Genomic DNA, 14,327 nt, shown 5'->3' on the forward strand with positions numbered 1-14,327 from the left:
GAGGTGGATACATGAACCAGAACCCAAACAACAAAGTCCTGAGCCCTCACTACGGGGGCAGCTTTGGATACGGCGGCCACGGTGCAGGCGGCGGCTCTCCCTTTTCTCACTCAGTTCAGCAGATGGGCATGTATCCCTCCGATAGATCCAGAGGGTTTGGACGCAGCGCTGTGATGGCAGCAGCTGGAGGGGCTGTGGCGGGGATGGCCCTGGGCTACGGGCTGGGAAGGTTCCCCCGTCCTCCCTTCAACTTCCACAACCCCCAGGAGGAGCATTACTACAACTACTACATGCACAGGAGATATGGCACCCAGTCTACTGATATCAACGACTACAGCAGAGACTACAGGTACAGCAAACCCCCTGTAACCTTTGATGGATACATGGACTCCTGCATGAAGAGAACAGACCTTCTGCCTGCGAACAATCCAAAGCCAAACAACAAACCAGCTGCTACTACTACTACTACAACTACTACTACAACTACAACTACCACAACTTCTGCTGCTCCAGACTCTGGCATTGTCAGCAACACAACAAAGAGCAACAGCACTGCAGCAGAGAACTCCTCGACCTCTGCACCTTCAACTCAACGCCCTCTGAATGAGTCTGAAGCCAAGCCAGGACCTCCAGCTTCACAGGTTCTCAGAAAAGCTGCTACTAATGATGATGATGATGATGATGATGATACAGTCAGTATTGTGGAGATCGGCTACCCGGCTCTGATTGAGCAGATGAAAGCCAGGAGATGCTTGGAGTTGTACATGATCTACTCTGATAAGTACTTGAAGAAAAAGACGGAGCCCAGCGCCACCGATGGGGTGCAGCGACTGGAGATGGGCTTGCAAGGTCTATTAGCTGTGGTCACCAGTACTACACTGATGCTACTGAATAGCAACATGCTAATGCTGCTGCACTGAGGCCTTCATTAGCCGTTAAAGTGATGGAGATATATGAGGTGTACAACAAAGATAATAAGTAAAATGCATGGCTCTAGGGATAAAAGTGGCAGTTGTTCGTGGTCCAGACTGAAATTGTACCCGATTTGACTGTTATCAGGCCAATAATAGGCATTATCAGACGCTATAAGCACCATAGATGTGGGTCAGTAGGGGCCTACTACGCTGTAAAAATGAAAGCAATACTTAGAAACAACACGTTCTAACAAGTTGTAAAACTGAATGAAACGTCACATTTTGATCACAAACAAAAAGGCTTCTTTAAGTTTAGGCAAGAAAACTATAACTTATTTAGGTTTAGACAACAAAACTACAACTTCTTTATGTTTAGGCAATACAACTACAACTTCTTTAGGTTTAGACAACAAAACTACAACTTCACTTCTTTAGGTTTAGGCAGCAAAACTACAACTTCTTTAGGTTTAGGCAACAAAACTACATCTTCTTTAGGGTTAGGTAACAAAACTATAACTTCTTTAGGGTTAGGCAACAAAACTAAAACTTCTTTAGGTTTAGACAACAAAACTACAACTTCTTTATGTTTAGACAACAAAACTACAACTTCTTTAGGTTTAGGTAACAAAACTACAACTTCTTTAGGTTTAGGCAATAGAACTACAACTTCTTTAGGTTTAGGCAACAAAACTGCAACTTCTTTAGGTTTAGGCAACAAAACTACAACTTTTTTAGGTTTAGGCAATAAAACTATTTCTTTAGGTTTAGACAACAAATCTACAACGTCTTTAGGTTTAGACAACAGAACTACAACTTCTTTAGGTTTAGGCAACAAAACTGCAACTTATTTAGGTTTAGACAACAAAACTACAACTTCTTAAGGTTCAGGCAACAAAACTACCACTTCATTAGGTTTATGCAACAAAACTACAACTTCTTTAGGTTTAGGCAACAAAACTACAACTTCTTAAGGTTCAGGCAACAAAACTACCACTTCATTAGGTTTATGCAACAAAACTGCAACTTCTTTAGGTTTAGGCAACAAAACTACAACTTCTTTAGGTTTAGGCAACAAAACTACAAAACTAAACACACTACAACAAAAGGGGAAAAGCACAAAAGCATAATAGGTCCTCTTTAATAATTTTAGACAAAAAGGTTTTTCATGGTATTTGTAATGGATTATATTTTCCCCATTTTTATTGTGTACTAAACATAATTTAACTTTTATGTAATCATTATACAGTTCATTGAAATACAGGAAATCAAATCAGAGCCCTGTTTAAGGCTGATTATGATTTCTGTTGGTACTTTGGATAAAATCCGATTAATTTAGTTTTATTTATGTGTGAAAACATCGCTATTGTCCTGTGTTGGTGATGCGAGTAGTAAAACAATATAAAATGCTTTTTTACTGTATAAAAACCACTATAACCACAACATATGCATCTGTGGCTTTTTTGGTCTGATGTATTGAATGAATTGAACGTGTTTTACTGTCATGACTGATTTTTATTTTATAGAAACTGGTGGTTATTGGTTCACAGAATTAGTTAGTTATTAGTTTTTAATGTAGGACTTTCAATGACCAGCAGGTGGTGTCAATTGTATTCGATAATGCTTTAGTGCACTAAGCTCTCTGTTCTGCTCCTAACAACCTCTCAGAGCTAAGCTTCCTCCATTAAAATGATTTGCACTCAGCTTTTACGACAAAAACATCATGCTGCTAATGAGCAACTGAGAGCTTTTGAGTTTAATAGAAAGTGTCTGGAAGGTATACTGTAGGCTGCATCATGTCAGTGGGTCTCCTTTTACAGTTTACATTCAAAATTAATGAAAAGGGCACTTTCTCTAATGAGACTCTTAAAACCTTTGGTTTGTGATGTTCCTTTTTTCTGAGAGTCAATGTTAAGTAAAATATCCAATATACCATAATGCAAGAATTTGAGTTTTTGTCATCTAGGTTACAACATATAAAAAATATTACAAACACCAGGAGCTGGTGTATAGCTGGTGTAAATATGTCAAAACATCAAATTAAACTGAAAACAGGAAGTTGACAGGGGTTTTTAACTCTGCAAACTACCCGTCTTACTTTAAACTTAGACACATATGACCAGTATGATTTAGACACTGTATGTAAACTTCTGACTTTAATCTCATAATATTACCACTTTTTTCTCGTAAACCTATGACTTTATTCTCATTACGACTTGTTTTCTCGTAAACTTATGATTTTATTCTCATATTACGACTTTTTTTCTCGTAAACTTGTGACTTTATTCTCATAATTTTACAACTTTTTTTCTCGCAAATTTATGACTTTATTCTCATAATATTACGACTTTATTCTCATGATACAACTTTTTTTCTCGTAAACTTATGACTTTATTCTTATAATATTACGACTTTTTTTCTCGTAAACTTATGACTTTATTCTCATGATACAACTTTTTTTCTCGTAAACTTATGACTTTATTCTTATAATATTACAACTTTTTTTCTCGTAAATTTATGACTTTATTCTCGAAATCTCTAATTTTTTTCCCTCAATGAATAAAGACTATAATAGTTTTGAAGCATTTAGGGATATTAGAAAGACATTAAATATCAATAGTTTTATTGACTTTTTTTTGTTTGAGGAAGACCTACACCTACTGGAGCTTTTAGGTGTCCATCATTAGGCAGTGTCCCACTTTACAGCAACTCACCCTCTATAGGATATATGGATTAAACGGTCAAGTCAAGTACTTCATATTTAATTAAGTACACTACTTGAATAAATGTACTAATATCCACCTCCGGTTCCATTTATTACATCTCGCCTACACCTGTAGCTGCACACTATCCATCAAACTGTACAACTGCTCTCTAGGGAGGGGGGGTACAAAGGAAGACGGTCTGCAGGACAGATAATAATGCACACAGTGCACCTTTAACAGTCTCTTCTGCACTATACTCACTTTTAACAGTCTCTTCTGCACTATATTCACTTTTTTAATAGTCCTGTATCACAGCTGTTACCCTGCACTATATTCACTTTTAACAGTTTTCTTCATCTCCTTGTATTTTTATATCTGGTATATTTTTTTGTACTTTGCACTACTAACTTTTTTACTGCCTTTTTACTAACATGTTTTGCACCATGGAACTGTGATGCTGGAAACTTGAATTTCCCTCGGGATCAATAAAGTTACTATCTATCTATCTATTCATTTATTATTATTTATTCATTTCTATTCTCTTCATTCCTGCAGCTGTCAGACTCCACAAACAGCACTGCTCCCAGTAGACCACTTACACACCAAAAAACTGACAATAACCTGATATTGTCCTATTTTTATACTTCCTTCTATTTAAATGGTTCATATTTTGTTTCACTTTGTTTAGCTCTTTTTTTTACTGTGTTAGCTGATGCATCTTGTTTTTTGCACTTTATATCCCCTTTGCTGCTGTACGCTTCACATTTCCCCACTGAGGGACTAATAAAGGAATATCTTATCTTATCTTATCTTATCTTTACATGTGGTGGTGATTTTCCGAATGAAGTCATCATCATCATCATCATCATCATCATCATCATCATTATCACATGGATGAGAGGATGCTGGGTAATGTGTCCAGAGGAAGCCCCGCCCCCTCATCCTCTGTTCCTATGCGACCCACATCCGTCGTTACGTCATCTGGAATTATACAGGTTCCAAACTAGAGACGCCTGAAAGCAGCTAACATCAACATTGTTTACCACTCTGAGGCTCAATAACACGAAAAAAAACAGCTAAAAGAGTCATCTCTCGAGGTAAGACTGCTCCTCTGGTTAAAGGAACCGCACCCTCTCTATTTAATGCTATATATAGATGTAGGTAGCATGTTATAATAAAGGGAATAAAGGGAATAAGCGTCGTGCAGGTCACATTAAAGTGAGTGTTAGCACAAGGTCAGTATCATGCATTGACTGTATATATACAGTATGTATTTATATATAATCCATGCATTCTTTTGATGGAGCATATTGTTTATTGTTGCATCAATGAGCATCACCATCCTCATCATGAAACCTGGAGGGCTTGTTATTATGTCCTGTGACTGCCACACCTGTTTTACACTTGCCTTCAGAGAGAGGCAATAAGTCTTTATTTTCAGTCATTTTTATATGGTAAAATTGCACCAATTAAAGCTGAAATTAACGTTAAATAGCAAATAGTTGGATTTATCATTGGATTTAGCAAAGTAAAAAGACAAATGCTGACTTTATCTCGTAATTGTGAGTCGTGTGCATACCAAAGTTAGCATATTAATGTTGCTTAGCATCTCATAATTACGAGATAAGATAAGATAAGATAAGATAAGATATTCCTTTATTAGTCAGCAAAGGGGATAATGCAAAAAAACAAGATGCATCAGCTAATACAGTAAAAAAAAAAGAGCTAAACAAAGTGTAACGTGCGAAGGAAGTATAAAAATAGGAGCAGTATATACAGTATTGACAATAAACAGACTATTAACAAAATTGCACAAGTGAAAATTGATATTGCACAGTGAGAATTAATGAATGAATGAAATTACACCTGAAAATATCAAGCATTTTATCAAATAATCAATTTATCATTGGATTTAGCAAAGCAAAAAGACAAATGCTGACCTCATCTCGTAATTGTGAGTTGTGTGCACCAAAAATTAGCCTGTTAATGTTACTTAGCATCTCATAACGACGAGATCCTTATCTATATAAGATTAATATCCTATCTGATCAGTGCAGCAGCTGTCGTGCTGTTTGGGTCACTAGAACACAGTGTTCCAGTCAAATGCCATCAGCCATATTTGTATGTTGTGTGAGAGAGCTAAACGTGCAAAGAGCTGATAAGAAGAGAGAGAGACGTGTGTTTATGCTGTTTTATCAGAGTGAGTTTACACACACATCAACTTACAGACTATTAGCCATAGTGGTGCTTGCGTTGCTATGGAAACACCTTTAGTTTACTTTGCTACCACCAGCAAACACAGCAAGAGTCATTCATAAACTTAAAGCTGCAGTAGGCAGAAAGTTTTTGGCATCATTGGGCTAAAAAATGCCGTAATAACCTTTCAGCATATTGTAATTCAAGTGTTCTTTGAGAGAAAACTAGACTTCTGCACCTCCTCATGGCTCTGTTTTCAGACTTTTAAACAATCTAGCCCATGACGGGAGACTTTGGCCAATCACAGGTCATTTCAGAGAGAGAAAGTGTTCCTATTGGCTGTTCATTCAACGGCGGCAGCTGTCAATCACTTGCAAACTCAGATCAAATGGTCAAATATGAATCAATATTCTGTTATTGTAATGCCTATTTCTCTCCTCAGATGTTTTCAGAAACATCTTGTAGTGTACTGTTTAGCTGTAAAATGAGAACGTTTGCTCCGGCTGGTGGGCGGTGCTTGGTATTTCCTCAACTGATCTCAACACGGCTGCTGGGTCACAAATTTTCTCATACACAGAATACACAGAGCAACCATTTATCTCTCTTTCCAAAAACATCTAGTAGGACTATAAATCAGTCTTGCTCATTTTTGCAACATTGCCGACAATAGCCCTCTACATCCAGGAATATTGGAGTGATAGTTAAGTAAGGGATAATGGACAGTGAGCCGGTCATTGTTGTGAAAGAATCCCCGACAGGGCGATGCTGCACCCCGACGCGGAGCTCTGAAGGGGCTACTTACTGAAGAAATCAATATTTTGACACAAAAACGGTCCGCCAGAGTTCGACATCAGAGCTGCGCCCATAGCAACGCCCTGCTATACATAGCAACGGTCTGCTATACAGAAATTACAGACCGCAGAATTGAGTATTCAACACAGCCGTGTAATAATATAGTATAAACCAGGCCTATTCAACTAGCAGCCCCCGGGCTGGATACGGCCCTTTTGAATATTTCTATGGACCCCAAGAGGATGCATGCATGTATGTGATATTATAAATAAAACTAAGGTACATATCTCTGAATTACTTCTTAAGGTTACATTATGCCCCACGTTGCACTCTGGGCTGGCAGGTCACAGAGAAACTCACGTTAGCTAACAACAAGCTTCCAAATGTCTCTCTGGAAGCCAAAGAGACAAAGGTGATTGTGAAAATGGCAAATGACAGCGCAAATGAGATGAAAAGCGATGCGCGTGAGTTCACGACTACTTTATTTCATGTAGTAAAACATCTTTTATGTTTAGCAACTGTGTTAGTTAGAGCTGATTGGAAAGAGCACTGTTTGGTCTCCTGCAGTAACATAAAGATTGCAGTTCACTGTTCACCGTTCACAACCTACTTTTGGATCCACAGCTCTGTGGTGAAGCCATGTGGGGAACCAGGTGAGCAAAGCTGCACGGTGCAAAAACATGCTGAGACTGTACCTAAAATAAAGTGAACTGTATTAAGTGGTATATTGCTTCTACTAGCTTGAGATAGTCGAGCAAGTCAACAGAAGTCATGGCTAAAACAATAGCCAAAATAGTTGGGTTGTTCCCAGTAGCTCAATAAAACTCGTGTTAGGTTCATGTTTTCTCGTACGTCAAAGTCACAGTGAGGAACAGCTCAAGCATTTTCCTGCTTCCAGAGACAGAGAGTTCTCATTAAATGAGACACGACTGTTTAAAGCCGTCCCCCAGCAGGTGTTACTTCCTGTTTTTTGGTTAACGTTCTTCCTCAAACAGAGCATGGGGATGTGGTTAGATGTAATTCATTACCACGGCAACCAGGTTGCATAATTTTTCAACCCAGTTTAGATGAATTTACTGTTTATCAGACCACAAATGAGACAAGAATTAGCGCAACACACCGATTCTCTCTCACTCGCTCTCTTCTTCACCGTCTCCTCCTGGCGAGGCGGCCGTCTGGCTGTACGCCGGTCACACATCTTGTTTTCTCTTTTGAGCTGAAAGTTGTGCGCTCCCCGTCATCCGGACCTGTTAGAGGCCGGCAAACCTTCAAAACGGCGTCAACTTAATTGATCTCCAGCAGGAGACGGTAAAGAAGAGAGCGATCGAGAGAGACAGTCAGTGAGTTGTGTTAATTCTGACGGTGGGATTTTGTGTAATCCACTGCGTAGATTTCACCCGTTCACCACACATACAGATGCCGTTGTGAAAATAAACACACTAAATTAAGGTGGAGGAAACTAAAAAATAAAATGAAAACCCTCAGTTAGCTAATGCAACAAGTTGGGCTACTTAACTACACCTAACTAGCTAACTAACTAGAAAGACAAACTGCGCCTGCGTTATCTTGGAGGATGATGTATGACTTGCAGCTTCTATTATAGTCATACATCATATTCCTGCTTTAGCAACAACCTTCTTTTTTTTTTTACTTTGAGCACAAAATGAATTTATTTCTCAAAAAATGTAGTCAACTTCGTCAGGAAATGACTCAAATAAATATGAAATATCATAGAAATGGCAAAATAGACTTGAGGGGGGCTTTATATTTTTCTCCCTTTCTTAATTTTGCTTTCCTCTCCCTACAGGGCGAAGATGAAGCATTCCCTATCTGTGGTGTGTCTGTCACTTCTTTTGTTTCACACTCATTTCTCACTGGCCAAGAGAGGAGGCGGCAGCTTTGGGAAAGGCTTGGGCGCAAAGAAGACCCACACGTCCAACCGAGGCAGCACCAACACCAAAAGTAACGCAGGCAACAAAAACAATAAGGGCTCCGGCTCTCAGAGTGGATACCCCCAACAGCCTGTACAACCCAATCAGGCAGGCAGACCCGGCAATCCAGCTGGTTACCCCCAGCAGCCGGGCTATCCAGCACGGGGATCCCCATACGGAGGAGGTTATGGCAGTCAAGGTGGTTACGGTGGTCAGGGCGGTTATGGTGGTCATGGTGGTTACGGCGGTCAGGGCGGTTACGGAGGTGGATACATGAACCAGAACCCAAACAACAAAGTCCTGAGCCCTCAATATGGGAGCAGCTTTGGATACGGGGGCCACGGTGCTGGCCGCGGCTCTCCCTTTTCCAACTCAGTTCAGCAGATGGGCATGTATCCCAACGATAGATCCAGAGGGTTTGGACGCAGCGCGGTGATGGCAGCAGCTGGAGGGGCTATGGTGGGGATGGCCCTGGGCTACGGTCTGGGAAGGTTCCCCCGTCCTCCCTTCAGCTTCCACAACCCCCAGGAGGAGCATTACTACAACCACTACATGCACAGGAGATATGGCACCCAGTCCACTGATAACAACGACTACAGCAGAGACTACAGGTACAGCAAACCCCCCACAACCTTTGATGGATACATGGACATCTGCATGAAGAAAACCGACCTTCTGCCTGCGGAGGATCCAAAGCCAAACAACAAACCAGCCATTACAACTGCTGTAGTCACCTCAGCTCGAGACACCGGCACAGGCAGCATCACAACGGAGACCAACAGCACTGCAGCAGACAACTCCTCGACCGCTGCACCTGCAACACGCCCTCTAAATCAGCCCGCAGCCAATCCAGCGCCTCCAGCTTCACAGGTTGGCAGCAGTGCTGAAGACGATGACACGGTCAGCATTACGGAGATCGGCTACCCGGCTCTGATTGAGCAGATGAAGGCCAGGAGATGCTTGGAGATGTACATGGACTACTCTGACAAGTACTTGAAGAGACTGAGCGATGGGGTGCAGCGACTGGAGATGGGCTTGCGAGGTCTATTAGCTGTGGTCACCAGTACTACACTGATGCTAACGCTGCTGCACTGATTCCTTCATAAGCAGTGATGGAGAATGTTTTATGTTGAGGGGTGGGAAATGATTAGGGAGGAACCTCTTACCTTTTTAGGACTTTCTTTATTGTTTGTGGATTTCTACTTTTAATTTTTTCTTAATATCGAGGCATTACATCCTCATGCATGTGCTTGGTTGGCGCCACACAGCTGGCACGGCGTCTCTTCTGAAAGAGAAAAGGGGCCATTAACAGTACTCTAATACTCCAAGCTTTTGATGGTGGAGAATCAGGCCCATTAATGTCCATTTAGATGTAATTGAACATGCAACGAGTGATCAAAACCACTACACGCTCTCTAACCATATAAATAACGAGTGGCGCTACCACTGACTCATCTTTCTGTCTTTGTGATGCGTTTTTCAGATTTGTTTTTAATCTGTTTAATTCAAGGAAACTGCGTCTTTGTTGGTTTTTTGTCTCAGCATCTGAGAGGGTTAGTTGTGGGGCTGGTCCAGAGTCCGTCATGGTGACGATCTGCGTAACTGATAATAATGGACATGGGCTTTCTAAATGTGATATGATTATTGTTAACTCCAGGGACGTTGATGTTGGACAGTTCAAAGAGTTGGAAAACAGTGAGCTATCAATTAATACTGGACTTTCACTTATCAAATATCTATCAGTCTACTATTACATATATCACTGTTTAGTCTGAGAAATGTTAGGGCTGGGCGATATAGAGAAAATCAAATATCACAACATTGCAACTATATCGTAGGGTTGACTATTGACTATGATTAATCATCAGTAATGTGGATATAATGAACAGCTAGAACAGGCTGGTAAATTACATCACTTCACTGTTATGAAGCCTTTAAAAGCAGGAAAAGAAACTTACGCTATATTACGATATCTCAGCCCGTTCACACAAAAAAGGCGTATAAATACCACGATAATGCGCAAGGTGTTTAGCGAACGATAAATACGCCTTTCTTGATTTCCGCATGTCATTCGTATGGCATGTATCCTGTTCTGACTGCAATGTAAACGCATCCAACACGGGACTTGATCGAGACCGTTGTTGACCGGTGTTTTGTTTTCTAAGTTAGGTTAGTGACGTTTGACGAATGTCACGTTTTTTATTGACGTTTGTGGCATGAATTTTGTAGTTGTTACGTTTTACTTAGTTTACGTACTTACTTATCAATATATTGTCCAGCCCTAACTATGAGCATGACTGAGTATCTGTAATGGATCATATCTACTCATTTCTTCAGAGCTTAAATGGACTTTCATCATATAAAGGGTCCATTGAAATACAGAAACTCAAACCAAAAAGACTGATTATTATATCTGTCGGTACTTATTTCATTTGGATAAACCGACTCTCTAAATACACAGACGTATGCATGCTGTTATCATAACACTCCTTAAATGACTTTGGAATCAATACAAAACAAAGTGCGCTTTTTCTGAATATCTATGTATGTCGTCTTAACCTTTTTCCATGTGAATTGCTGCCCTCGCTTCGTACAGTGTGTTCTATATTTTCAGATATTTTTTAGAAACTGGCCTCCTTCCTCTCTGTCCCAGTTCTATCCCCTGTTGTGCCTCACTCTTCTGTCTCTGGGGAGCTTATGATCGCTTCATCTGATGTACAAAACCTGAGTCCAATTCATCTCCAAATCCTACTGAATGTCATCTTGTATTATCAGCTGAGTGTATGGTCGCTATGCCTGCATATTATCAAGATACGTATGTCCAGTACGACATAAGATTTATACAATCATTTTTCTAATCATGGAAGCTAAAAAAATCTACTTAAAGGTCCCATATTATAAAAAAGTGAGATTTTCATGTTTTTTTTATTATAAAGCAGGCTTAAGTCCTATATAAATACTGTGAAAGTATCGAAACACTCAATCCACAGGGAAATACACACAGCCCGTATTCAGAAACTCTGCATTTGAAACAAGCCGTCAAGATTTCTGCCCATTCGTGATGTCACGAATATACAATATTTAGACCCTTGACACATTTTTAAACGTAAACATTTTAAATGTGTCCCAGCTTATTCCTGGTTGCAGTTTGGGTGAATGTCATCAGCTGACAGGAAGTAAAGTTGGACCCAAGCTGTTGCCTAGCAACGCAATTCTGTTGCAATTCCGTCAAATTGCGCTAAAACGGAGCGTTTCAGACGGAGAGTAAATACAGACATATTCAGGCTGACAGTATGAGGAAAATAAAGTTTTTTTTTTAACATTACAGCATGTAAACATGTTCTAGTAGAAACACAATATACAAGTATGAACCTGAAAATGAGCATAATATGGGACCTTTAAAAACGGTGCTCTGAAGTTTTAATAATTGAAAACAAACAAATTCAAAATTTCTGTACAACCTATTTCCATGACTAACACATGTTGGAACACGTTTCCGAGCTCATAATTAATTTGACATTGTCATCATTGGAGACCGAGTTACATGTAGGATCATCTGTAACTACCTACAATATATCTAAATAAGCTGTTGTGAGCTGTGACTTACTAGTTCAATAAAAACGTCATCTGATATAAAAGGAATAAAATCCCCCCTTCAGATTTCAATAACGCCCTTTAGATCTTGATTTCTCTATTTATTACTCCTGCGTCCGTCTCCTGCCAGTGGTGGAGTAAAAGTACTATTACCACACTCCTCCACTACAAGAATAAGTCCTGCATGCAGCACTTAAGTAAAAGTATGCAAGTATTATCAGCAAAATGTACTTAAAGTATCAAAAGTAAAAATGGTCCCTTTCAATCAAGTTTTACGAGTATATATGATGTTTTTGGATTAGTACTACTGATACATTAAAGTGTATGTTGAATTTTACTTAAAGGTTATGCTTATTTTAACTCCTTTATATACTGTTTTAGTTAAATCTACAGCAATGCATCATATTTAATAAGATCATCATATGTTGAAAGTGTTTATTTAGCTTAAAGGACCCGTGTGTAACATTTAGGTGGATCAATTGGCAGCAATGGAATATAATATTAATAAGTAAGTTTTCTTAAGTGTATAATCACCTGATAATAAGAGTTGATGTGTTTTCGTTACCTTATTGAGCCGTTTATATCTACATAGGGAGCGGGTCCTCTTCATGGAGCCGGCCGCCATTTTTCTACAGTAGCCCAGATCGGACCAAACGCTCGATGCTGCCAAATGTTACACACTGTACCTTTAAAAAGTAATTTTCTTAACCCATAAAAGGAACATTTAATCCTTCAGTTTATCAGAAAAAGGGATGAAAATTGTAATCTGAAAAGTAGTGGAGTAAAAAGTACAATATTTGCCTCTGAGATGTGGTGAAATATAAGTATATAAAGTAGCATAAAATTAAAACACTTCAGTACAAGTAGCTCAAATTTGAGTAAATGTACTTAGTTACATTCCACCACTGCAGAGTGCCAGTTCACAGCTCAGCAGCGATCACTAAACTACAATTAAAACAATCACTTTTTATTGTTTGACTGTTGAACCATCTGATGAAAACCCCCACAGAGTACCTTTAATGTGTTGTTGTACGTATCCTGTTATCTTTATGTCTGGCTTTGAATGTATGAATGTATATGTGAATGTATACCGCCTTTAAAAGACATGTATACCCTTTTACTGTGAGTTATCACATTTAATGTGGAGCTTCTACTGAATACTGAGGGTCGACTCGCACTTTCTGCTTGTCTTGTCAAATAAACTTATTAACTTTATACTAGTGTGCATTTGTGGATATTTGTTTTATGACTTTTAGAATTGGATCTGGTTGGAGTTTAGGAGACGTTTTTACTGAAAACGAGCATCACATGAAAAGCTTTTGATGATATAATCAGATTTAGTCAACTTCTGACTTTATTCTCATAATATTATGACTTTATTCTCATGATACAACTTTTTTTCTCGTAAACTAAGGACTTTATTCTCATAATATTACAACTTTTTTTCTCGTAAACTAAGGACTTTATTCTCATAATATTACAACTTTTTTTCTCGTAAACTAAGGACTTTATTCTCATAATATTACAACTTTTTTTCTCGTAAACTAAGGACTTTATTCTCATAACATTACAACTTTTTTTCTCGTAAACTTATGACTTTATTCTCATAATATTATGACTATTCTCATGATACAACTTTTTTTTCTCGTAAACTAAGGACTTTATTCTCATAATATTATGACTTTTTTCTCGTAAACCTATGAGTTTATTCTCATAATATTACAACTTTTTTTCTCGTAAACTAAGGACTTTATTCTCATAATATTACAACTTTTTTTCTCGTAAACTTATGACTTTATTCTCATAATATTATGACTTTATTCTCATGATACAACTTTTTTTTCTCGTAAACTAAGGACTTTATTCTCATAATATTATGACTTTTTTCTCGTAAACCTATGAGTTTATTCTCATAATATTACAACTTTTTTTCTCGTAAATTTAGGACTTTATTCTCATAATATTATGACATTTAATAATGAAATTATGACATTTCGAAATCTCAGATTAATTTTTTTCTCACTGTGGCCCTAATACTCGGTCGTAATAAAGGGTGAACTTCTCAAATGATTTAATGTCTGATAAAGCCTATTACAATAAGTTAACTGGAAACTAATACTCAGAGTAAAAATATCAAGTCTGTTGCAGCAACATCTCCTGAAGAACTACATGAGGGCTGTGTCAATGTTTGTGTTTCA

General features: G+C 38.6%; 2 protein-coding genes across 3 annotated transcripts in view; both read left to right on the plus strand.

The window, feature by feature from the left end:
- LOC141769873 (uncharacterized) lies at positions 1-2,354 on the plus strand. Its single transcript, XM_074639366.1, has 2 exons — positions 1-1,284; positions 1,315-2,354. Exon 1 carries the CDS (start codon positions 12-14, stop codon positions 918-920), a length of 909 nt encoding a protein of 302 aa, XP_074495467.1. The 5' UTR covers positions 1-11; the 3' UTR covers positions 921-1,284; positions 1,315-2,354.
- The window catches only part of prnpb (prion protein b), a 201,354-nt gene extending 188,010 nt beyond the window's left edge, over positions 1-13,344 (plus strand). Inside the window, exons 2-3 of one of the 2 annotated variants that reach the window (XM_074639354.1) lie at positions 4,647-4,713; positions 8,412-13,344. In XM_074639354.1, the coding sequence (XP_074495455.1) occupies positions 8,419-9,630 (1,212 nt within the window). In that variant the 5' untranslated portion in view covers positions 4,647-4,713; positions 8,412-8,418 and the 3' untranslated portion in view covers positions 9,631-13,344. The remainder of the gene's footprint in view (positions 1-4,646; positions 4,714-8,411) is intronic. The other variant, XM_074639352.1, reaches the window with a different exon arrangement.
- Positions 13,345-14,327: the final 983 nt, after the last annotated feature.

This window comes from Sebastes fasciatus, chromosome 6 (genome assembly GCF_043250625.1).
Source record: "Sebastes fasciatus isolate fSebFas1 chromosome 6, fSebFas1.pri, whole genome shotgun sequence".
In the NCBI taxonomy this organism is placed as follows: Eukaryota; Metazoa; Chordata; class Actinopteri; order Perciformes; family Sebastidae; genus Sebastes; species Sebastes fasciatus.

What these genes read in the sequence shown, in the direction of transcription:
- LOC141769873 (XM_074639366.1), top strand. Translation starts at nt 12, where the DNA reads ATGAACCAGAACCCAAACAACAAAGTCCTGAGCCCTCACTACGGGGGC.